This window comes from Cyanistes caeruleus, chromosome 5 (genome assembly GCF_971803275.1).
Source record: "Cyanistes caeruleus chromosome 5, bCyaCae1.hap1.1, whole genome shotgun sequence".
In the NCBI taxonomy this organism is placed as follows: domain Eukaryota; kingdom Metazoa; phylum Chordata; class Aves; order Passeriformes; family Paridae; genus Cyanistes; species Cyanistes caeruleus.
The window spans coordinates 24,239,912-24,264,942 of NC_141705.1; the positions used below are offsets into that span (position 1 = coordinate 24,239,912).

At 37.0% G+C, this 25,031-nt stretch overlaps 1 protein-coding gene across 1 annotated transcript in view; it reads left to right on the forward strand.

The window, feature by feature from the left end:
- Window positions 1-19,228, forward strand: part of GRXCR1 (glutaredoxin and cysteine rich domain containing 1) — a 36,507-nt gene extending 17,279 nt beyond the window's left edge. Inside the window, exons 2-4 of the mRNA XM_023925295.2 lie at window positions 11,427-11,666; window positions 17,069-17,134; window positions 19,026-19,228. Of these exons, the coding sequence (XP_023781063.1) occupies window positions 11,427-11,666; window positions 17,069-17,134; window positions 19,026-19,205 (486 nt within the window). The 3' untranslated portion in view covers window positions 19,206-19,228. The remainder of the gene's footprint in view (window positions 1-11,426; window positions 11,667-17,068; window positions 17,135-19,025) is intronic.
- The last annotated feature ends 5,803 nt before the right edge of the window (window positions 19,229-25,031 follow it).

Below are 25,031 nucleotides of genomic sequence, written 5' to 3' on the forward strand. Positions count from 1 at the left end.
AGCATAATTTTCACCAGACATTCAGTTCTGACCACAAGGTAATTTGAAATTTTGCAAAATTTGTGAAGTTTTTTACAATTTAATTTTCCTGAATTTCACTCTTCTTCTGTACCTGACTGGAGCAGTCTAGTTCTTAAGAGGTGGTAAAAAAAATTCAATAAGCACTTCCAATCAGCATCTATTTTATGCAGTCAAAGACCCAAGAAGCAAATCAGAGAGCTAATATATCCTTTAACACTGTAACACTATTGTGCAGAAGTATGGGTTTCAATTTCCTGATCCAATGATTACATCAAACAAAGAAAAAATGTTTATATTGCTACTCAGATTGTTCAGCTGAAAGCCATTTATCAAACATAGCAGATAATCAAACATCAGGAACACTAGCTTATAAATCTCCTACTAGCAATGCACCTGTGGAAAACAAATGTTTCCCTGGTTGGATGCCAGGTTACAGCACACTACAACCAGCCTTGCAATGCAGAGTAGGCACAGAGTGGAAATATGGCATAACCCAATGCCAAGGAAAGTTCATTTTTAGGACAGGTGCTGACTGGAGCTTGCACCATGTGGAATCACAGAATCATAGAATTGCTTGTGTTGGAAGTGACCTTAAAGATTGTCTAGTTCCAACGCCCTTGCCATGGGCAGGGATGCCACTTGCTAGATGAGGTTGCCCAGAGTCCCAGCTGACCCTGCCTTGCCCACTTCCATGGACAGGGTGTTCACAATGGGCAATGTCATGTTCTGTATAAGTTAAGGTAGATATTAAGCATGTCCATATTAAATATACTGTAGAACAGCCATGAAAAACAAAACTACTTATCAGAAACACCAGCAATTTCTCACTGAAAAACTGAGCTTGTTTTGCTGGAAAGAAAAAGTTTCATGGTCTAGTGTTGTTTCTTGTTTCAAAGGAGCCTTTCTGAAAATACTGTGTTTATAAATAAAGTAGTCTCAGCACCTTTTCTCTTGTATAACAAACCTTGTTACTCTTAAATGAATTGATGAGGAAAGAAGAGGATGATATAAGAACAGGCTGTTTGATGAACAGCATCAGAGCAATCATTAACTTTACTCTCTCCTTTCCCAAAGAGTTTGTTTCAGAGATAACAAAATACAGTTACTAACTAATAGATGAAAAAACAAAGCTGGGATGTTCCTGTGGCCTTGTCACTGAAGGCTGAGAAACACTCAAGCTCTCAGTGAAAATGAAGATCAGTGTCAGAAAAAGCAAGTGTATTTCCCATGTGGTCTGAGCCCATTCTGCTCACCTGACAAGAAAACCCTGTATTTGGTAAAATGCATACACTAGCTCCCATGGAACTTTATCCAGGTGAATAGTCACTGATGTGTACTCAAAGAGTTGTCCTCCAAGAGATAGAGAAGAGTATTATGAAGTATACCTCCAGTCAGCCTTCTTAATGACAAATACATTGCCTTTGCCTAGTGTATTCTAGGACATAACTGCTGTTTCATTCACTTTATTTAGTGAATGGCTTGTGATTTTCTCTGACCCATTTACTTTTACAAGGCTGAATTTTGGTTACCAATTAGAACTGGTTAAAGGCCTCAAAATGTATGTATATTTTTAGCCAAACAAATAGATATAAAAGAATAATCCTAGAGTAATTATTTCTGTTACTTATAAAGATTGATAAACTCAATGGAACCAAAGCAAAGGGACAACACACAATTCCTGATTTAAAGTGCTGCTTAATCCAGGAAATATTTGGCTACAGAGACATATTTTGTTGGAGAGATCATAATGAGGTTGAAATGTTGTATATGAGGTTTCGATCATCTATTTTGGTGTGAGATCCCACAGCAAGCTTTGGAAATGAAGGGGAATGTTATTATATGTCTTGCTGAAACTTGGCTTAGATATTTTCTGACTGCTGCCTTAATGTTGCACTGGGAGGTTCCTGCTGTAAATGGCAAAGAACTGAGCCTGTCTGTCCTCAGAAAATCGTTGCACATTATTTTTCATGGTGATTGTGACGGTTGATGCAAATTTTCTGAAATAATTTCTCTGGTTAATGCTGTTAAGAAAATTGTGCTATACTGAATTTTGTGTTGGACTTTTGTGAAGTGAAAGAAGTCATAAAGATGTAGTGATAGGACTAGGGGGAATAACTTCCAACAGAAATGGGGTAGGTCTGGATTAGATATTCAGAAGAAATTCTTACTTTGGGGGTGGTGAATTGGTTTCCCAGAAAAGTTGTGGATGCCCCATCCCTGGAAAAGTTCCAGGCCAGGCTGGATGGGGCTTTGAGTGATCTGGCTTAGTGGAAGGTGTCCCTGCCCATAACATGGGAAGTGCAACTAGGTAGTCTCCAAGGTCTACGTCCAACCCAAATCATTTTATGATTCTATAATTTTCTTTGGTAGTGGAAATTTAAAGGTTGTTGGCAGTCCAACTTTTTACAGGCAAAAAGATTACCTGTGGGACCATGTGGCTGGCTCCAATATTGTATTGATATTGGTTTTGTGCTCCATAGTGTTGTGTTTCACTTGATGCCTTTATAAAGCTAATGTGAGGGGAAGAGGACATTAGCAAATTGAATCACACAGATCTCTGCAATGCTTAAGGGGTATTCAACTGTTAATAGCTCAGATATTACCTCTCCTAGCCTATCTCCCATACAGGAGCCTGAAGTGTCTTCATACAAATGTCACAGGAAAGTCTAGGTACATCTTGTCTGGCTTCTGAATACAGGAATGTTTCAGAGAACTGCACAATGTGAAAGGAGGTCCTGATGGACCCTCCTTGTTTTGGCTTCCCGTGCCTCACCTAAACTGCTGAGAACAAAACTATTTTCAGTAGCTCCTGCCTCTTTCCCTTCAATCTTTGTAAAGAGTGTCCTTGCAGAATAAAGAAATGCTTCTCCTTCCTTACCAACCAGAGGAACATTTCCAAGGGTCTTCCCAGAGATTCTTTTTTTGATTTGAGAAGAATTTCTTGGAGATGTCAAACTGGTAAATATGAGGTGAGAGAGAAGTAAGGACTGAGCAAGCAAAAGAGAAACAAGCATAATATTACAGTAATTCTTCCCAGGGGAAGTGCAGACTAGGTTAGAGTTAATCATATATTTGCTTCTGATTTTCAAATGTTTCATTTTATCCTATCATATTCTGAATGTCATAAATGTATTAATAAGAAAATACTGATAGAACTTTCAGCACTTGATAAATAAAATCCAACTAGACATGGACAGATAGTGATCTTCTTTCAACTCATTTGAACATATTTTTCATTTATTTGAAATAAATTTTGCCCTGGCTGACTTCACAGCATTGCTGTGCCCTGTTGAACAGGAGCTGCTTTTACCACAGAGTCAGAGCTAGATGTGTATCACACCGTTTGACTCTAGAGGCTACAGAGGCTACAGGATCTAGCAGGGACCATGAGCCCTGGGAGATAACCTGTTCTCTTATCAGGGCTCAGGTCACCTGTGAGCAGGCTGTAGCCTGGCTGTGTGAGTGTGTGCTGGATGAGCAGCAATAAGGACACTGGGAGGAGAGTGCAGCTGAAGTCTTTGTACCTTCTGAGCCTGCTGATAGCTGAAACATTACAAAGAGCAGGGAGAGGCCAGGTCGGGCCCTGCACTCCTTTGCTGTGGCATTATAAGTATTTTTTCTGCTTTGAAATGAAACACTTTGATATCTCTTGAACAGCAGTCTGTGCAGGAGATACATCGAAAAGCCTGTAGTGGGAGAAAAAGAGACATGATGTTGTGTTGTATTATTTGAGGAATGGGAAGGGTAACAACACACATACATGTGGTCTCAGAGGATGGAAAGATTTCCTTTTGGTTTTCCACATTTTAGTATTCTGCCTAGTGATTTGAGGATAAAAGGAACAGTAAAATATCACATGCAGTATTATTATTACTTTTGTTATTTTCCTCCAACATCACCAGCATTGATGTACAGTCTGAAAAGTACACATGAATTACAAAGAAATCTAAATACATTATACCAATATCTGAGGTAAAATTGCATTCTGTATCTATTTTACACTACAGTTGAACAATTTTGAGGGTTTCAACCTTTCAGGAGGTAAAACTGTGCTATTTTACAATCAGCAGTATATGTTGTGTTTGTAGATAAGAGATAAGAATAGCCCAGGATTTAGAAGATCAAAGAATTCAAGTCGTTGCTGGATCATAGCTCTTTGTCACTGTGCCCAGCTCCTCAGAGTTATCTAGCCCTAAGAAATGCAAACAGAAACAAAAGAGGTGTCTCTTGCACTGTGTCACGACAGGAGAGGAGCCTGGGCTCCTACACAGATTTTGGAAACTGATATATTCCTGGACCTGCTGCTTGTGGGTGAGGTGAGTTACAGCATGCAGCCCAAGTCACACAAGTATTCGTGCTATTTTAAAAGCTGAGAAAAACAGTGATCTGACCACTTTTCTGGAGAATGCAAAGCTGGTATCTGTTTGGGAGTGTCCCAGACTCTCTAGCTTCCTTGTTTAGGAGTGCAGCCCTTGATGGCCTCACTTGTAAATTGATATCGGTGGGCTCATGCTGACAGTCATGAGGATGGCTGCTGGTGATATCATTCCACCGCCCTAAGGGGTACCAAAGATGACAAGTCCTACACTTTATAGTCCCTTTACACTGCCAAAACTGCATAAAAATAAGCATAGTGTTATTTTAAGAGACGAGCAGTACATGCTTTGACTTAAGTGCTTCAGTGCTGTGTTGCAGAAATCAGACTTCGTTCTGTTGAGCTTTTCTAATATGCACAGTTTTCAGAATTTAACAAAGTTCAGAATTTTACCAAATATATAGCACTGGGTCCTTGAAGTCAATCAAACAGGACTGCATTTTTAATGTAATAAAGTACTAAAGAGAGAGTGTAGATCCAAATTTATGTGTGCACTGTGCTTTGCTGTGTGAGAGCCCATTAAGGGCTGGACTGCAAACAGTGAAGTGGAAGAGGAAGGGAATGTGATTTCACATGAAGAATGCACACCATGCTTGGGGACTGCTTGCAGCAGCTTCAGTGTGTGTAAACAGATCTTAGCTGCCCAAGAAGAACGTTTTACTTTGGTAGATAAAGTCTGTGTGTTGGAAGAGGTCTTCTAACCAGCAAATTGATTCTTCCTGAAAAATGACATTGAAATTTTAATTTGAACCAAGCAACCAGCAAACAGAATTGGCTGGTTCACAGCACCACTCTGTGTGGTTATGATGGCAAATATTGTGGGTTTTGCTTGAACATAGACCTTCAATCTTCAGCCATCTCATTCAAATGTTGCATGGTTTCATATAAACAATGACTTAATGAAAATTATGTTTTTCATAAAATGCTATACAGTTTTGCAAACATGAATATTCTCATGGAGTATCATGAGGAAAAAAATTGAAACATTTTGGTCATAGCTTTTGGCTTTTAATTCATCTTTCAGAAAGTATTCACTACTTTTAGTATATATTTTAGAAGTCTTTTAAAATGCAAAAGCTAGTAAAAGCTTTTAAATCTAGCAGAAATTAAATGCTTAAATTTTGGTGCTTTTTTTTTCTGCAGAACTTCTTCAACAAGAAACTCATAGCTGTTTTCTTCCCTTCATTTTCTGAGTGTAAAATAAAACCAGAAATTTCAAACCAGATTGTCATCAGATTACTATTGTTAAATCAAAAGTCTTCTTGCCGCTCAGTTATTAATACAAATTCAAGCTATAAATGATGCAATGCCAATTATGAAGTAAGCAGCTTAATCTAAAGTTTTTAGATGTGCAAGCATACATACAAAATACATATATATGTATAACTCATTTTCTTCTGTTCAACATTTTTGTCAGATCATGAATGTTGCATTTACTCACTGAAACATCTCTGGCACAAGGTTTTTAATGTGCTCTAGATTCCTGCCTCAGCCTACTTAGTGAAGCAGATACTTCTGCCAGTCTGATAGTATCTAATTACAGAGCCAAGGGGTGCATAATTCAGCAGAACACTCTGAGATGTTGAAAGATGATATTGTGAGCCAGGGAAGGGTATATCAGCCCTTGATTTAGGTCACACAAGCAATTCCTTACTGCATGAACAACATGTTGAGTGTTATACCCGGACATGGTAAAAACCTTTAAAAATATCATATGTGATTAAGCATTTCAGCTTTTATCAAAGTACTATACTAACTATTTTTTTCATTTATTATTTTGTTCTTTAAAAGAATCAAATGTAGATTTGTGAGTGATGCTTTCATTGAAATTAATCATCTATGTATATACATGGAAACAGCTGTTCTTTTCAACCAGTGGGTTAAAACACATGTTTATACTTTCTTTCTAGAGAGAGGATTAAAAAAAATGCCATGACTACTTTGGTAGTATTGCTGTCATGGTTTTCATTTGCAATCAAATAAAAATTAAATTAACACCATGAGTATAGTATTCTTATTGACAGTCTTGTCTGTTTAGTTGTTTGCAGACATGGTCATATACAAAGGTTCCCAAAAAACAAATTTCACCATTGCTTTAGGAGAAATCACTTTATGCCCCAAGGGATAGAAGTGGTCCTTACAGTACAATCAGAAAAGCATTGCCTTGGACCACTAATAGCTATTAGTCACACTGCAAAAATACCCATGTTAGGAGGTTTGGTCCAAAGATAAAAAAACATACTCAAAGTCAGGAAGGCAGACAAAAATGTCATAAAATATATTGAAGAAAATCTGTAGTGTTTACAGAGTGATTCATGGCAGATATGTTGAAGAGTCAATTTAGTATTGTTATTCAACAGTTAATTTTATAAATTCCCCTCACAAACAGAAGAGAAATATCTGCTCACACTGGCAGGACTGGTCAGGGCCAAGGTAACTATGAGACCAATAGAAAAGCATGGACACTTCTGCAGCTGCTTCAGTGGCAGCTGGACCCAAAAGTCAGTGATAAGACAAAGTCAGGACAGTCTGAACCCAGTGATATTCATGACGGATTCGTGGCATTTATCTGGCTTTCAGAAGCACCATGGAAACACCTGACTGTTGTACTGTTTTTTCAGAGCTACTGAGAAGTCTGATATTATTGTCGAGAGGCAACTGTTGTAGAGAAAAGGTAAATTCTCAAAGACATGTTTTAGGAGTTTGGGTTTTTTAAAGGTTTTTTTAAGGACACTCCAAAATTTTTTAAACAACATGGAGATTTTCTGTAATATATTTGTTGTACAGTTACATTGACTACTAGGATTTCTTTTAAAAAAGGTTCAGGATGTCTTATTTCAATGACCTTCTCTCTGTTTTATCATTTACTTTGTTTTGTTTTACTGCCTATGCCTTTTTTTGGTCATATTTCCCATGTTTTTATTTCTACATTTAGTGTCTCTTACTCTTGGTCTCTCAGTATCCTGACACTTTAGGTTTTGGTTTATCATCTGGTTTTGGTTAGGTCTGTATTTTCAGCCCTTTTCCAGTCCCCAGCATCCTTTCATTTTGTTGCTCATCTGCTTGCTCTATTAAGCCTTTTCTTTTTCATCAGCAATTTCTTCCTTTTGTTGTGCCACTGCATAATGAGCTCACAAGTTTAACCTCATGGATGACATCCCTCAAGATATACCCAATAAAGGAGTACATTTAGTTGCAACCATGTGAGATGCACACCAGTGGGATGGCAGAGGGGCAGAATTCCCCGAGCTGTACATCAGGACCAGGATGGACGACCCTTTGAACAAACTGGTCTAGTGGGATGTGTCCCTGCTCCTGGCAGGGATATTGGATGTAGGGGACCCTTAAGGTCCCTTACAGCCCAAACCATTCAATGATTCTATGATTCTATGATTTTCCAAAGCCCTGACTAAAAAGAAGTCTGGGAAAAGGCTGAGTCAGGCACAAAGTAAGTAACGTTGTGGTTTTTTCGTGTTCAGTCACGAACAGGATTGAACTGGTGAAGCAATTACTTTTTCTCTCTAGACAGAAATAAAAGGGCAGCTGTTTCTCAGGCTGGAAGTGGCAGCTCTGCTGTGAAGTGATGCAGCTTATGCTACTGTTGTTGCTGGCTACTTGATGCTCCCAAGAAAAATGGAAGCTCTTCAGGCTGAGGCAGTAAAGCAGAATGTTCCCTTAGACTCTTGGGGAGATGGTAACAGTGGGCTGTTAAACAAAGGGCTGTAAATGATATAGAGGATTGTTACTAAAGCAACTAAAACATTTCCTCCTGAAAACTTAAATCCCTTCCTTGGCAGTCTTTCCATACAGGCACTTTCTCTGAAGCACAGCCTTTGCCCATGTGCACAGGGTTTCCTGAGTATGACACAATAGTTGCCTCCTTAGGCCAAATGGTACCCATAAATATTGCTTATAAATAAAAAAAGAAAAACCCCTTGCTACAGTATTAGAATAGTAAAGTAAAAAGCAGACCTATATTTGGAAGCTTCCAGGTGTCCCAGTGGTAATGGGCACACCTGTCTGGATTTCTGCAATTTTTATAAAGTTAATTAATTAGGAAATCTAGCGAGTAGATCCAATAGAAGATTCAGTTGCCCCAGTAACCCAGCCCTGGATCACAACCCCTTGGAGCTGGTCCTAGGGCTTCTTTGCCCCACTTCAAGTTAAGACTTCTCAGATTCTGGTTGGAAAACAAAATGTTCTTCTTATAGACCCTCTTCCTGAAAATGAGACTAAACAGTATTTCAGGAATGTATTACAAGCTTAGCTTATTGTTTTAATATCTAGGGTAAAGGGTAGGAAAAGTATTGGAACTACAGCCATGCATTAGCTATCTAAAAAGCTACAAATATATGAAAAACATCTAAAAAGCTTAAGGATCATAAGCTTCTTGCTTCAAAGAGAATTCCACCTACAAGAAGTGCAAATAACTGGTTAATGTAAGTTGCTCAAAATCTTTTGGTACATTCATCTGTCCAACTTCCACAGCTTTGCTAAAGTTTTGTCATGCCCATTAACCAGAGACTAGACTTCTGTTTACTTTCACCTAGAGTTTTATGTGCATTTGTGAGCTGCATGAGGTGATTCTAATTTCAAGTTTGCAAAGTGAAATAGTAAAAGTTCATTTTCTAAAGTGTGTTTCTTTTCATTTGTTTACATGGCTTGTTATTTATTATGCTTTTGCTACAGTTCCAACCTAGGAAGGAAAAATGCAGTGTTTACTGGTTTACTTCAAGAGTGTATTCTGGTAATTAAATATTACACTTTGCAACCTCTGTATTACTTAGGGAAATAAGAACTAACATAGATTCTTATTATAAACCACCTGTTGTTCATTACCAATGTGGTTTTCAGACAGGTGCCAAGCAGGATTTCTTTCTATGGTAAAAGTCCTTGCAAGGACAAGTTGTGTACATTTTTAGCACAGAAAAAAAGGTTTTTATCAAAATTTCCCTGAAGAATTTTTTAATCAATGTCCTTGATACTTTTTTGCAGGGAAAACACTTTCTTCACTGCAACATTAGGAAAATAGAAAGGAATAAACATAAAAGTGACTCTGTACACCCCTTCCACTTGATATCTTTCCGGATCACTTTACAACTTTCCATTTTTCCATCTCTTCAGCTGCTTATTTGTATGCTGTAGGGACACCACAGTCCTGATGCTTCACTAGATAATGACTGTCTGTACCTGTGCTGCCAGCCTCTGGTGTCTGGGAACAAGCAGCATTGGAGATGAGAGCTATGGAGGAACAAGAGCTGCTCATCCTGTTGAACAGTTTTGCACTTCAAAATATATTGTCTGTCCAAAGAGGAAGAAGTGAGGAATATGTGAAATTTTCTATCCAAGTAATATTTCAAGAACTTCTTTTGGTTACTTATGAAAACACCAAACTCCTCTTCCTTCAAGCAAGCCATGTGTAGTTACTAAAATATTTTGCAGTATTTATGTAGAGTACTTGCCTTTTATGCAGAGAATGAGCTAATTCTCTCACTTGGAATGTGTGAACAATATGCTGGAGGAGAGTCAATGCTGCAGCAGCAGTATAACAGATTTTCAACCTAGAAAACAGGCTGCAGAAAAGTAGCCCATTTTCATAAAACTTGTTCCTAAAATTGAATTTCTGACATCCACTCTAAGAGAAAAAATATTGACCTATCACAACATGGTTCCTTTCCTGGATGGGAGATGAAAGCCATGCCTACATATGTTGGCAATGACACTCCCAGTGTTCTGTAAGTGATCTGTGAAATGCAAATAGTTTTCCTGAGAACTCTTTACTATATGAAGAACCTTGTAAACCCCTCTTCAAGAAGAATATATGTTCAAGGATATCCTTCTCAAGGATTTTTTTTGATATCTAGGTAGTAAGATAAATCATGACTGTCCATATCACAAAATCTGCAATTGCATCTGCCCAATTTAACAACCATGTTTTTGTAGTTATTTCATGAGATGGGTAAAAAATTATCTATTCACCCATCAAGGTTCATTTTCCATGCAGTTCTACAGTGTAGTAGAGGTAACCTTGCTTTTTATTTTGTAACTTTTGTTTTGATTCTTTGACTGACTGATTAAATAATTACATATAATTTGCTGAATACAATGGATAATTTGGAAATCTTGGAAACTCATTACCACCATTTTAAAAAGCTGTGATTTTAGTTATATATTTGAACACAATATCTTTGCTTAGAAGAATGATTCTCAGGCTTCTTGAAATCTACCACACTCTCTTGTGCAAATTAATCCCTGTAGTATTTACACTATCTAATTGTTGTCAACCTAGAAAGAAACAGCATAAACTTTTACATATTAAAAAGTGGGGTAAAAAATAAAATCTGAATTGTAGTGTGAAACTTTTTCCAGCTAGTTGCAGTAGGTTTTTGATTGGATATTGAATACACAGAAAAATATACTTTTTTATTATTTGGCTATTAAAGGAGTTTGTTGTGGAACTACATTAAAAATTAGGGATGCATCTGTACCTTCTGCAGTCATAATCTAGTTCAGCATGGAGACCTAAAGTATTCTAAGTTAATGTTAGATCATGGACATGCTAAGGCTTAACTTAGACTCTTGTCTTGAAGCAGATTTTCAACATCTTAGCTAGTAAATTTAGTCCTAGTCTGGGTACTATCAGACTGTGCAAACACAAGTGACTGAATTAACAGAATCAGACATCAGCACAACAGTGTCAATTTATTCACATTTGGAAGTCCACCAGGATCTAAAATATATCTGCTTCTTGAAAATATATGTTGACTCACCATCTCTAAGACATTCCAAATAAGTCGAGTAGCACCTTACTTAAACAATTTAAACTGCCTCAAGTTGCTGTTTTCAAGACCTTCCTTCTTCCTGTTCCATCTTCACATTTGAAAAAAAAGTTGAATGTTGGATTGTGTTTTTAAGGTGCTGGGTTTTTTTCTTTGTTTATTTGTTTTTAATAATATTTTAAATTAAATTACTCAATACTTGGAAGATATTAACCCTTTGCTTAATGTAATGGGAACTATTTTTTTTCCAGGTCTCATCAGTCCCAGAGTTTGGCCGCATAGTAATTTATACCACCAGTCTTCGTGTGGTGAGAACCACTTTTGAAAGATGCGAACTGGTTAGAAAGATATTTCAAAATCACAGAGTTAAGTTTGAAGAAAAAAACATTGCTCTGAACAGTGATTATGGAAAAGAACTAGATGAAAGATGCAGAAGTGTCTGTGAAGTTCCCTCACTCCCTGTTGTGTTTATTGATGGCCATTATCTCGGGGTAAGTAAAGCATGAACCTCTGTTTTACCTTACAGTTGGGAAGAACAGATGAAAATTTTGAGGAATGAGAAGCAGGATTTTTAGAAAATTGCCTACAATGCTGCAGTGATGGCAACAAGCTAAGACAGAAATCCTTCTGTAGTAAGCACTGCAGAGATCCTTGCTGATAAGTTTGATCTGAAGATGCAAAAGATAACCAAGGCGAGACTACCAGGAGGGGAATAAGAGGCAATAATACATCTGAGATGCTATCTGCTTCTTAAAAAATATCTTATTTTGTGGTTGAAACCATGAAAATCTAGAGAAGTTGTTTTTTCTCCTTGTGAGATTGACCCAGAAAGATGAACACAAAGAGCATAAACCTGTCATTTAGTAATATCTGTGTTGAATTAGAGACCAACACTTTGGGTTGTCAGACTTCAAATATACATTTAGTTTTATATGATGTAGTCTGTATCAGGATCTGTAATCAACTGAGCATATTTTAGATACAAAATTGGTTAATACTTACTTTTTAAAGAACCTAGCTGTAGAAGAGGGAGAGGAAGAGTCCAACTCTGCCCTACTGTAAAACATAAACTCCAAATGGAAAACTAAAATCCTCATTTCTACACTAGTATTCTAGGTCTAAAAGCCTACTGACATTCAAAATGACTTTTTCATTGAACCTATACTTTTGAAATGTATTTCTCATAGACAGAAAAAAAAAAATCAAAAGAAAAAGATTCTGGAAAGTGGCACAAAGAAAACAGTTTGAAAACCTGGAGAAGGTATTTGTCTTGAGTGGTGAAAGGCTAGTAATTAGTACCGACTGCGAGACTGTGATTTGTGAAGGCAAACTGTATTTAAACACAGGGAGGTTACTGTGTTTCCATCACTTAAAGCTTTCATTTCCACAAAACATTTAAGTAACAAAATGCAGTGTAACCAACAAACAGGGATAATAAATATTGGGCCTGTATGAACACTTTATCCTCTTTTCCCCCATCCCTTCCAAGCTTTCCATGTGTTCTGCATGTGTTAGGCTTACCTGAGCATTATAACAAATGCATTTGCTGTCATAGACCTTGCCAGACCTCTAGAGCAGCTGTAAAACCACTTGTGTGCAGAATATTAGCAGAATACTACTTCATTGTAGAATATGCTTTTATCAAATCTCTGATTTGGAGAGTTCTCCAGCAGCCAGGAGCAAAAGTGTTACATTCAGGAGAAGTTTAAAATTCAACAGGATTCAGAGGAAGATTTGCTCATCTAATCATTATGTTAAAAGTGCAACTAGTGAGTTATGATTGACTCCAGGAAAATCTCAGTCCGTGTATGACGAATTTGTCAAAAGAATTCAGATAAGATACTGAAATTGATTAAATAAATTATTTGCTTAACTATAGGAAATGCCTGGATACAGTCATTTTGGTATGATAGATGACCCATTAAGTTTTGTGTTTTTTTTTGTTTTTTTTTTAAAAGATTGCGAAAAACTTGCCTTCTAAAAGAGGACTGTCAGTGTGAAAAACAGTAAAATCTCATTAAAACTCTTTAAGTACTGTATGAGACTCTTTGGAGAGGTGTAGAAAAGAAGGCAAGTGAATTAGGAAGATAGCTTTCTATGGAAGAGACAAATCTACCTCCTATAGGTAAAAAAAAATGAAATAATTTGGTCTTGTTGGTAACTGTGGCTATATCTATAATATGTTTTATAATAATTAACTTCTGAAATTCAAATGAAACAAAGAAATCCCGAAGCCTGGTGTGTCAGTAAATAAATCATGCAATACTTTCCTCTTTTTTCTTTTTTTTTTTTTAATATTTATTTCCTGAAAAATCCCTCCCTGAAGGAGATGTCATGTAGCAGTACAAGGGAGAATCTATATTGAGCTATGCAGCTTTCAGTGAGTAATAAGGAGAAAAAAACCCAGCCGTGAAATAAAATATGAACAGTTTTGAAAGGTGGAAGATTATTCTTAATGAGATAAAAGTAACAAGAGCACCAAAACCCAGTGTATGTACATCTGATAGAGTATATTGTGCCCAAGTTATTCAGAAGCATGGACAAAGTTGCTTGAGCACGGCAGGCTGTGGGGATAAATATTCACAGTGCTGTGAAATTTATCATTGTCTGCACAGGGACAATGAAACAAATCCATGACTTGGGCAGTAGAAATAAAAAAATCATATTTAGCCCCTGTCAAGGAAAGTACTGCATGCTTCAGTACAGCAGGGCTTTTAATCTCATTTTTTTCAGGATTGAATCATTGTATTTCTTGACACATACTTTCTAAATATCAGTCTGTCAGGAAATTGCTGTTTCTTTCTGCTGCATGTTCTTTACTGGGTGATCTAATCCCTTCTTTTCACCTGAGGTTGTCTCCATCTGAAATGGAATTATGCCATCTGCTGGGATACCAATGCAGAATAAAAAATTACTTCCAGAAATTGAAAGCCACACATAAAAAAATGATGGAGCATTCATTTACTGTTATAAAGGCATTCAGAATTGTTAACGGTTTATGTTATGCAAAGATCCACTCTCCTGGAAAAGAGATGCAAATAAAACAGAAAAATTGATTCATTCTTTGTAAATAGGTTTACTCACAGCATAATATTCTAAAAACACATGTATTTTCTTTTTCTACTTGAAATATATGATTGAATTTCAGAGTTCACTTGCCATACAAACCTCCTTGACTTTTTTCAAATATATGAATTTAAGACATTTTTTCTGAAGAAAATACCACCTGTTTAGTTTTCCCAGCTATAACGAATCCAAACCAGCATGAGATTAATAGTAAAATTATATTACACATTGGTTATTGTCTTCTCCAGAGTGATGAGACTGTTTTTGTAAGTGACTTTTAGAAAATACATGTGTAAAATATTTTTTTTTGTGAAAAAGGAATTGACAGTTTCCTTTTATCTGATTTCCAGTGGCCATATATATTTAGTAGGTCTCTACAGCCTCTGTGTTTCGTTAAATGCATTCTTCTGGTATTCACTTGGTGGGAGGATATGAGTGGCTCTGTGACAGTAAAACTATTATATTTTTAGAATACAATAATAGTAAAACTATTATTGCATTCAGTCACCTGGCCTTTTCCCACCTGTTTCCTCCATTTTGCAGTTTAAGGTGTCAGGAAATGCAGGGATCAATTTTTACACATCAAACCTTTGACACATCAACCTTTCCCATTCTTTACCCACCAAATCCAGAGTTTCTGGTGCTGGTGCTACACTGCAGAACCAATTTTCTCTGTTTGTGGGCCGATTTCCAGGCAGTTGTTGGTACCCTCTGTGTACCTGCTGCCATGGGGCCCCTGGCTGTGAGTGGTGTGGTGGGACCTTGCTGATGTGCTTAGCGAAATAGGAAATAGAGCACGGAATTTATCTGTGCTGCAAATGTGTCCACAAGAGGGATGTGGCAGGGACTTGATAATTCTTCTCAGTATATAAGGAATGATGTGGAAGAGTGGCTGCTTCCCAAAAGCCACAGGTATTCTAGTCAAGCCAAATGCAGAACCATATATCTGTGTTTATTCCTTGATGAAATGACATCCTAGAAATGGTAATGGTTTATATTCGAGATAGGTAGCAACAGACAGGTTTATTGACAGGACAAAGGTGGGGCAGTAGAAAACTTAGTGGACCTTGTCCTAGTTCTGCAGTTAATGGGAATTATATATGAGAATTTAATCATTCAAGATTAATCAATATTATTATAATAATGATAATTCAATCAAGATTAGGTCAATTACTGCATGTTCTCAAGGGATAATTGGGAAGATAATTTTATTAACTAAAATGGTCTGGAAAAGTTGTTGAATGATTTAGCCAAGTCTGTTGCATTTTCTTGCCAAAAGAAGGGCAAATACCTGACTGCAACCTCTGTACTCCTCCAGCACAGTAGAGATTCAGCAGAGTTAGTAGATAAAGGAATTACAGGCTTCTGCCTTGAACTTTAACTGGGTAACAGAACTGAAAACTCAATTTTCCCTGCTGATTCTCTAAAGATTATGCCCACTGTCCCTCATGCTCCTTTTGTTAGTCTCTGTAGGGACAGACTATTTAAGGTTTCACGTACCTTTCTGACTGTGGACTGAGCACAGCCTAGGAAGAAAAAGAACAGCATCACTTTCTGGTCAGAAAGCAGCCATTGATGTACTAGGCAAAAAGACTTTCTACAGAGAAAATAACCTTAGTGGGGTGTCATAAATGGACCTTTGAAAGGTTTGGTTGCCTCAGCTTAGATTTTGGGCTACACACTTGTAGTCTCAGTAGTCCCCAGCAAGGTTCTGTGAGTGGTTGGACACTTTGAGGTGTATTAGAGGCACACGTGTTCCCTGTGCTCAGCAGCAGCTTTTCCTGTACCTCCCAGAATCCGGGGGAGCTGCTGGTCAGCAGCTGGGGCAGCTCAAACAATGGCACATCTGAGACGTGTGCCAGCGTCCCACTGCGCCTCAGCCCTGTGCCAGTGTACCACCAAGCTTCTAGTTAATGCTGGGAGCAAACTCAAAGTCAAAATTTAGCAATCTGGAGATGCAGGGACCAGCAAACTGGGGCAGCACAATGGCATGAACTCACCATGTGGTGGTGATGAGGCCAATTTTCCCTGGCAGCAAGTAAGCCCTGTGTATCTGTACCTCGGTTTCCTCACCTTTTGTTGGTTTCTGATTGAAAGTCTCTGCAAGTGTTTCACCATGTTTAGTTTTCAACAAATTTGGTGACATAAGTGAAGTATTCAAATGTGGCTGTGCAATTAGAAGAGAGGGGAACAAAAAGTTCTGTGTTCTCCCTGTCACTTAATTTTGTCTGCAGGTCTCTTGCCATGCACTTCCAGGAGGAAAAATATCCCCAACACTTCAGGGGAGCCTTGGTTCAGGACACAGAAACCCAAAGAGTAGTCAGACTAAGTTATTATTACTTATTGTTTAGAGTATTTTCATTACTCTTTTTCTCCTTGTGTTATACATTAGGCACATTATGCCTTAATTCAATGCTCAGCTGCCAGAATATTTGAAATACAATCTCCTCTTCTCATTTTACTGCATTCTCTGATGGATTGTATATTTATATAATTGCAATTTTTTGACATGATAACTAGAAATATTCTGTCTGGAAACATACTCTGTAAAATAAAGGGAACACAATCAGAATTTCTAAGCTGTGTCACATTTTACAGAAAAGGCAATGTGATATGTCACCTGTTAATGAACTTCAGACATTACTACCAGACCTGTGATTAGATTCTCCTCTCCTTCTAGCTTTACTAAGGGTGACCTAATTGCAATATAGTTAATGTGAGTCAAATTTGTCCTCAGCCTGTTTAAAATTTCAAGACCAAATCTTCTAATTATCTCTGGTTTTTTTCATGAAAAAATGGCTGACATTTTTCATCTTTTTCCTAATAGGGTGCTGAGAAAATTTTACTAATGAATGAATCTGGGGAACTGCAGGATCTCTTAACCAAAATTGAGGTAATTCTATTTCTGAAAATAAATAGATGAATATACATTTGCTACTTGTAATCAAGTAGATTTTCTTTACAATTTCCCTTTTTTCTGCTATAAACTGATGATCCCAAATGTTTTTTTTTTGATTTGCTATTTTTACACCCTGTTTTCGGGTGGGGGCCCTATAATGTTGAGTGTGTCCTAATCTTGGGATAAAAAGTACTTATATAAGACAGATAGTGTCAGACTACAGGATATTGGTAATGGCTCACTGAATACAATCACTACTTCACTGCCTTTTGGTGGTTTTCTTTGTGTGTTTGGTTCATTTGTTTTTCTCTTTCTCTCTTTTATTTTTTTTTCTCAAAAATGAATTTGCTACAACTGCAAGAGGTAGCCAGGTTTCTTCATTACTGGAGATGCAGAAAGTGGTTCCACAAACTGTCTTCTGTTCAAGGAGGCAATGGCCATTGTTTAAGAAACTGAGCTAAAGCAATTTTGCTTTATTTTCTTGCCTTAATTAGTTACTTTAACTACATCTGAAGGTATCTCTATATTTCCAAGTGTAACAAACAAAAATTAATGTAAAGATTAAAAATATTATTCTCTTAAAATTTTAAGATTATTTGCAATAGTGTTCAATGAAGTAAACAATGATCAAAAATTACGAAAGATGGGAGCACACCTGAAATAAAAATAAATGTTGATTTTACATTAAATATTTCCAATTGTTGTCCCTGGATAAGCTGATAGTAATAGGAGCTGTTTGACTTGTGAAGAAGAACAGTAAGTTTATGAGCTACAGGACAAAGAGAAAAGAATGTCTTGTTTACATATTCATCTGAGTTTTCAATAGATAAATGTTATTATTAGTGGGTTTGCAGAAATATTTTCATTTTTCTTGATGGTGCTCCAGGTTCTACATTCTCTGGGTTTTTTATTATACTCTGGTAATAATTTGTCACTAATTTTTAGTAGTACAAAATTCATCAGAATAACACTAGCAGGAATTGTATGGACTTTTGTTCTCTCTTTGTGGATAAACCTACAAAGTTCTTACTCAGCAGGGCAATGCTAAAACACATAGTGGTAAGTACCTAAAATGGCTTACCTTTCCTTTCTCTGATTTGAACTTTAAGGCAATCATTAAATAAACTAGACACATTTTCAGCAAGTGAAACTTAAGAATGTCTTTGGAAACTCTTCTTCTATGCTCCACTGTCTTAATCCAATAAAAAATGGAGTAAATTTATTGTTTTGCTTGGGCATTGGGACAATTGAGAGGCCTCAAGCCTTCCTTGAAGCAATTTTCTCTGCGTATAACTGCTGAACATTGATGATCCTTCTTCTTTATGCTTAAAGCTTCAGCACTCTACACCCATAAATTTGAATGCACCGCTTCCTTGAGTACTGCTTGTCAGAAGCTATGAATTGTTTTTGGATATCATCGGCTTTAACTGTAATAGGTATAATATGCTCAGTATGAACATGCAAATGCTGAAAGTCATAATATATTAATATACAGCATAGAAAACGTAACATCAGCATAAACTGCCTGGAGTTTGGATTCAATCATCACAGTACCTCCTAGATTTAATCTAACTAAACAACATCCAAGTAATGCATGCAAGCTATCCTTTAGCTTGCTATTTTGGCAAATATAAATGAGGCAGGATCCTGAGGTAAAAAGTGACCAATGGACCTGCAGTGAGCCTCTCTGACATTGCATGTGGATGTGACCAAAGGAAAAGACAGACTTACTGCTCTTCCACGGTGGTTTGCCATGGGATGGGGTGGTGGGTCTTGCCCAAAATGGGAACTGGGATATTTTTAGCTGTCCTGGAGTCCTCATTGTCCTAGACCTTGTGGTGGTTGATGAGGTAACATTTTTGTCTTTCTTTCATTCTTTGAGCAGAGAGTCCAGCTTCCTCAAGAGTGCCTCTCTTGTGGAGGCTTTGGTTTCCTGCCGTGCTCAGCGTGCCATGGGAGCAAGATGTCCGTGTTCCGGAACTGCTTTACGGACTCGTTCAAAGCCCTCAAGTGTACTGCTTGCAATGAGAATGGGCTCCAGCGCTGCAGGAGCTGTGCAGGCTAAAAATGGCATCTCCATGTGTTCAAATTAATTTTATGGTACTGCACCAGTTTGTAATATGATTTTTTTTTTTTTTTAAAGTTAATCCATTTATCCAAAACAGTCAATAAAAGTCCATTTGTTGTATACTTCTGGTTTCAGCATTTGAGCTTTTTAATCTTTGGTTGTCGACCATATAATGGACTCTAAAATACATCTTTCTAGTTTCCTTATAGACAGCTTTGTGGACTGTAAAACTAATCACATTATGTGAATTCTTCCTTTTTCTATATGTGATCATCAGCAATCACATGTGTTTTTGAGTAATGCACTCAAAATTGCAGCAAAATTAAGTTTAAACTTCAGATTATTGAGTAGTGCTGGTTTCAAAATCACTAGGAATAATGATTTCATGATGTGGACTAGCCCAAGACTGTTCCACATAGCATCCCTGAAAAGTCACTAGGGCTGAATTCTGTCCTGAATTCTATGCGGCAACAGAAGAACGGAAACATTTCTTGAAAGTCCCATGAATCAGCTTTTTCTTTTAGTACTGCTTTCTCTTTGTTACAAAATGAATGTTAGACAAAGTTACAGTTCAAACATTTAACATAGGAGATGTTAATAACCATGGTAGTATACCAGAGCTTTATGATTCCATGTATCACAGTAGATCTCAGAATGATTCAGTGAGAACACCTGCCAGCTTTATGAATTGCATATAAATTAATTGAGGATGAGATTTCAGGTTTTTCAGCTTAGTAATTATTGAAGTTTGACGACTAGTCTGGCATGATTGTTTCAGGGCATCTGTTCCCCAGAGAAGCCCAGGTTTATGCCCAGACAACTCCAGTACTGTATATACCTTTGCCAGTTTTGGGTTGGGTTTCCCCAACACAAGCACAAGAGAATTAGCAGCAATTAGTCTCAATGGACTGTGGGCTCTCCACACGGAATACATTCCAGTTTGGAAGTGCATTGCCATTCATCCACTTCCACAGAATAATTTTTAACAGGGTAACTTTAGTGAGCCATCACCCACTGCTCATTTTGACATTGCCATCTGCCTCATGTTCGTGCTGTCAGTCTGTACTCACACAGGTGGCACAAAGGTAATAGAAAGCACCTTGCTGAAAATGGTGTTGGCTAGAAAAGTCTCCCCTGGGCTAACGCCCAAACTGCATTAGCAATTGTTGACCCATGTCATTTATGCTTCTTGTCTCATTCTTTGTGAAATTATTCTGACTGGGGTTTAGGTAAGTGCAGTTTGCTTTACTAGATGTTGCTTACTTTGGTTGGGTACTCCATTTCCCTTCCCTCCTTCCCATATAACCTTCCTTAATTTCTCTGTGACAAAAAACTCAGTTAATCTTTCAGTGTTTTGGGCACAGCACAGCTGTGTTATAAGCCAGGATAGCTGCAGCTGCACAAAACATGGCTTGCAAAAAAACCCTCTCTGAAATCCTTTGTTTTGATGATGCCTTATTTTCCTCACCCTTATCAAGATGACCATGTTTCCTCCACCCCCCTTCTGCTTGCTATGTCTAGAGGTGGTAGCTGGTGCTGGAGAGTTGGACAAGTTGAGCTTACTTATCTCTTTCAACATTTGAATCTAAGGGACTTATGCATATTCTATTACATATTGAATGTGCAGGCTTGAAAGTGTTTGTACAATCCCACTGCTCCTACGGATTCTACCTTAAGGCTCAGAGGAAGCATCTGGATTTTCGGCATAACATGAAAGAGATTAAATTTTATACAAAAGCCATCCATAATGCTTAGCAGCACCCCAGCTATAAAACTCTGAATTGCAGATGTGCTTTTTTACTGCATGGGTAAGAAGAAAAGAAAGAAAATAAATTACCCTTCTTTTATTTAATAATCATGTGCCTTCTATTTATGGCTAGTATTGCAGTCCAGACTGGTATGATAGAGAATGAAAGGCAGCATCAAGCAGAATAGTGATGATAAGAAATTCATCATTTCTGATGCATGAAAACAAACTTTTTTAGTTTTTAACTTGCTATGGATCTAGAGAGGGAGAACATTCACAGTAGTGAATACTGAACTCAGGATGGCATACTTAAATTCATCATTGAGGGAAATTACTAGTGAAGAAAATGCCAGAGAATTTGTGACACCGTAGTTCCAGAGTCTTCACCCCTAACAAGACATATTGCTTGATGAGGTGGTTTGTATCACCATTCACCCACTGAAGTACCAAATGACCAAATTACTGTGGCTTGACAATGTTAAACATTTTCAGTTTCATTGAAAACAAAATTTCTCCACTGACCTGCAGAAGTTGGTTTTCTTGCCATTCAGGCAATCAGAAAATGACTTCTCTTCAGAGTGAAACAAGTGCACTTAATCCTGTTTCTTTCCTCATTTATCTCCAGGGGCTGTGAAAGAAATCTAAAGAGACTTTCCTAGCCAAGGCTCTAACCCTTCACAGGCACTTAATGCCAATGAGAAAAGATAAGGCAAAACCTCCTTAGTTTTCCTTATAGGAGGAAAAATGATGAAAGCAAAAGGTCAAGTTTTGCAGAATCTTTTTTTTTTCCCCTCCAAGGCTCTTTATGGGAGATACAGAGCACCTAATGCTGACAAACAGCATTCTTCAGGCACTGAATATTTGTTGGTGTACTAGAAAAAGACCTTTTTTCTCCTCTCTCATCAACTGAATCACTAGCTTTTTCTCTCCAGCTGTATTTTTCTTGTAACATCCTGCGTGAAAAAAATAGTTTTTTTATTTTTTTAAGGAGATATTTTTACTGCATTGTTTACAATCTCTGCTAGGGTTTTGGGTCTATCTTCTAGCTCTCCCCAGCCGTCCTAGAAACACTAAGTATGGCAGAATGACAGCATTACAAAGGCAAGCCCAGGAGCCAGTTGACATATGATGGTTTCTAGTATAAGAAATGTATCTGGCAGGTAGCAATATAGCTTTTAAGTCAGTCTGAAATAAAATGAGGTATGCAACTCTGTTTTGATTTACACCAGAAGCACGTCTTTACTTCCAAGGAGTTATCAACCTTCTCCTCTGCTATAACAAATAGGGCTCATCCAGCTGCATCTTTGTACAGGAATTTTTCTATTTCCAAATGCATCAAGCTCTGCTTCTCTTGTTTCTGGCCCTCATGACGTGGCTGAAGCACCTCAGCATATTGGCATAAATGAGAGCTGGGACCAGAGAGCAAGGTAATCCTTAGGCTGTTTGCTTTGCAGAAGTCTTTTTGAGCTTAAGAGTCAGAATGGCTTGGAGTTCTCAGTCCAGTAGCTTGCAGCACTCTTTCCAGTGGAGTGCATATCTGAGCATAAGACTGTTCTTTAACTCCTTAGAGAATTTTGCTGTCAAAGGAACAGAGGGCAAGAAAATTTCTTAATGTAAATAGTGAGGACCCCATAAAACAAGGTGATCACCCTCCTCACTTTTTTTCTTTGTAATGGGTTATTTCAGAGTAATGTGTTTCTAATTTGCACTGAAGGATTAGGGATTATAAAATTTATTTAGTATTTCACTATTTAATAAATATATTTTTTTTCTCTTGGGGAGTAGTTTGCTCTTTTATCACACTAATGGGCATTGATTTTCTGGGGGAAAAAGTCTGGGCATTTTCAATAAAAAATAGTGCATCAGGGAGTTGATTTCCATTCAAGTTCTTTGTTCCCATATTCTTTCTAAAGACACCTAGAACATACAGATTGTTTTACATGTCAACAGCCTACTGTAATAAATTTTATACAAATCTGGAATGGTGAGAGTTTCTGCAGGCAGTGCTGCAATCTTGGCCTTTTATTTAAAGCTCAAAACTACATCAGACACAGATCTTACTGACCTCCATACTTAATTCTGAAGTTTTCTGACCTCAGACATGGTCCTGTCAAATCAATGAGAACCATTCTACTGATTTAAATTCCCGGTCAGCTGGGTCTAGCCTATTTTTCCCTTTACAAGTGAAGTGCTGTGAAATATAGAATTATGTAATTAATGATATACTGTGTATAGTATGAATTTCTCTTTAAAAGTAAGAATGTGGTGTGCCTTGAAGCCCTCCAATATGTTTACTCACTTGGTGACTTATTTCTCCTATACCTGTGAACTCATAATAATGAAAGAAAAGGATCTGATATACCTTGAAATAAGACAAGATAATTCAGCTTCGTAAGAAAACTTGTTACTTTTGACTTTAGTGTTCTGCGAAAAAAGTAACAAGAAATTCTTGAGAATTTTGGAGTTTTATTAATGAAAATAAGGAATGCATTTTACTGACATGAGTTTCACAGTTTTCATGAGTGAATACTTAATGGTAGACACTTCACTGTTCCTAGCTACTGCCACCATATTATTGCATTTAAATGAATTTTGTTCTCTTAGCTTGAGATACATTATTTGACCACAAAAGCATCCAACAGGAAATGTTTATGCCCTAAATAATTTAGCAAGGAGAAGAATTAAGATTGCTTAGCTTACTTTAAATAATTTAGAGATGATAGTAAAGGACATTGTAATCCAACAATAACTTGAAAAGTAAAAATTATTAGAACTTAATCTTTATGTTTAATCCAATTTTTCTTTCTTCTAACATTAATTTGCTAGAAGTGAATCAGGAAATAATTGCTTTAGAAGGAAATGACTGTGAAAGTGCACTAGCAGTTTAAGCTTCTTCCAGCTTATCAGCTCTACTTTGAAAAATTGGTTTCAAATGAATTAAAAGAGTTATGAAAACTTGCAAGTTTCCTAGTCAAGTAAAACTACACTGCAATAAGACATATACTGCCTGTATCTCTTTGAGGTCTCATATTTTTGCTACTGATGGAAAAATCATCTTATTGAAAACAAAAGTTTATTTGGAAGACCCCCTCCATCCCAATAATCAGAAAGGTATTTCAACAAATTTTTTTTTTCACTAGCTTGAAATTTGGAAATTTTTATAAAAGAATAATGCTTCAGGGTAATCCCCTTTGTCAGTTGACAGTTATATTTTGATCTGTAGAAAAAGCCTGTTGTGACAACACAAAACAAACAATAGTTATATGATCAGTCAGAAGAATTGACTACAAGTTGTTATTTTCATTATTGATATAAGTAGGCAAATAATGATCAATAAAAACTTATCTAGCATCACCATATAAATGTGAGCACTCACCAGCTTACCACCTAAAAGTGGCTATTTAACTTTATAAATATTTAATCTAGTGAATGTATTGTTGTCTGTCAGATACAGGCAAAATTCTCTGTGATTTCAAGTAAGGTAAATTATAAATGAGTGAGGATGACAAATATACAAAATATCATCTAAATGTGAATCCTCTCTGAGCTAACTCCCAGTACCAACATTATATTACTTATTTGAGGCTTTCCCCTGGTTTGAGCCAACATCTGAGACTTTGAAGAACATCTAGACACCGTCATGCCCTCAAATCTCATTTGCACAGTAATTTACCCCATCATATCACATGTGGGAATAGGACACAGTAGGAGAGGGATGTTATACTCCTGCAGAATTCCCTCAAACCTGTGGGGTGATATATTTAATCCTTGTGCATCAATAGAGCTGCACAGGCAATGAATGCTTTATACTGCCTCAGGGATCTAACTGGACTGAGAGAACATCAGATCCATACTTTAGCCCACAAAATTAAAGGACTCAGTAAAAACTTTTTTTTTTTTAAGTATAAGCACAAACATAATAAAGTCATCAACATTACTCTTATATTTGAGATATTGCAATCATTGCTTTTAACATTATAAGAAAATCATACTGCCTCTCATTACAGCTTGATGGTAATAGCTGATGCTGATAAGTTTTTCTTTCCAACATAATCACTGAGTAAAATTTACTAGAA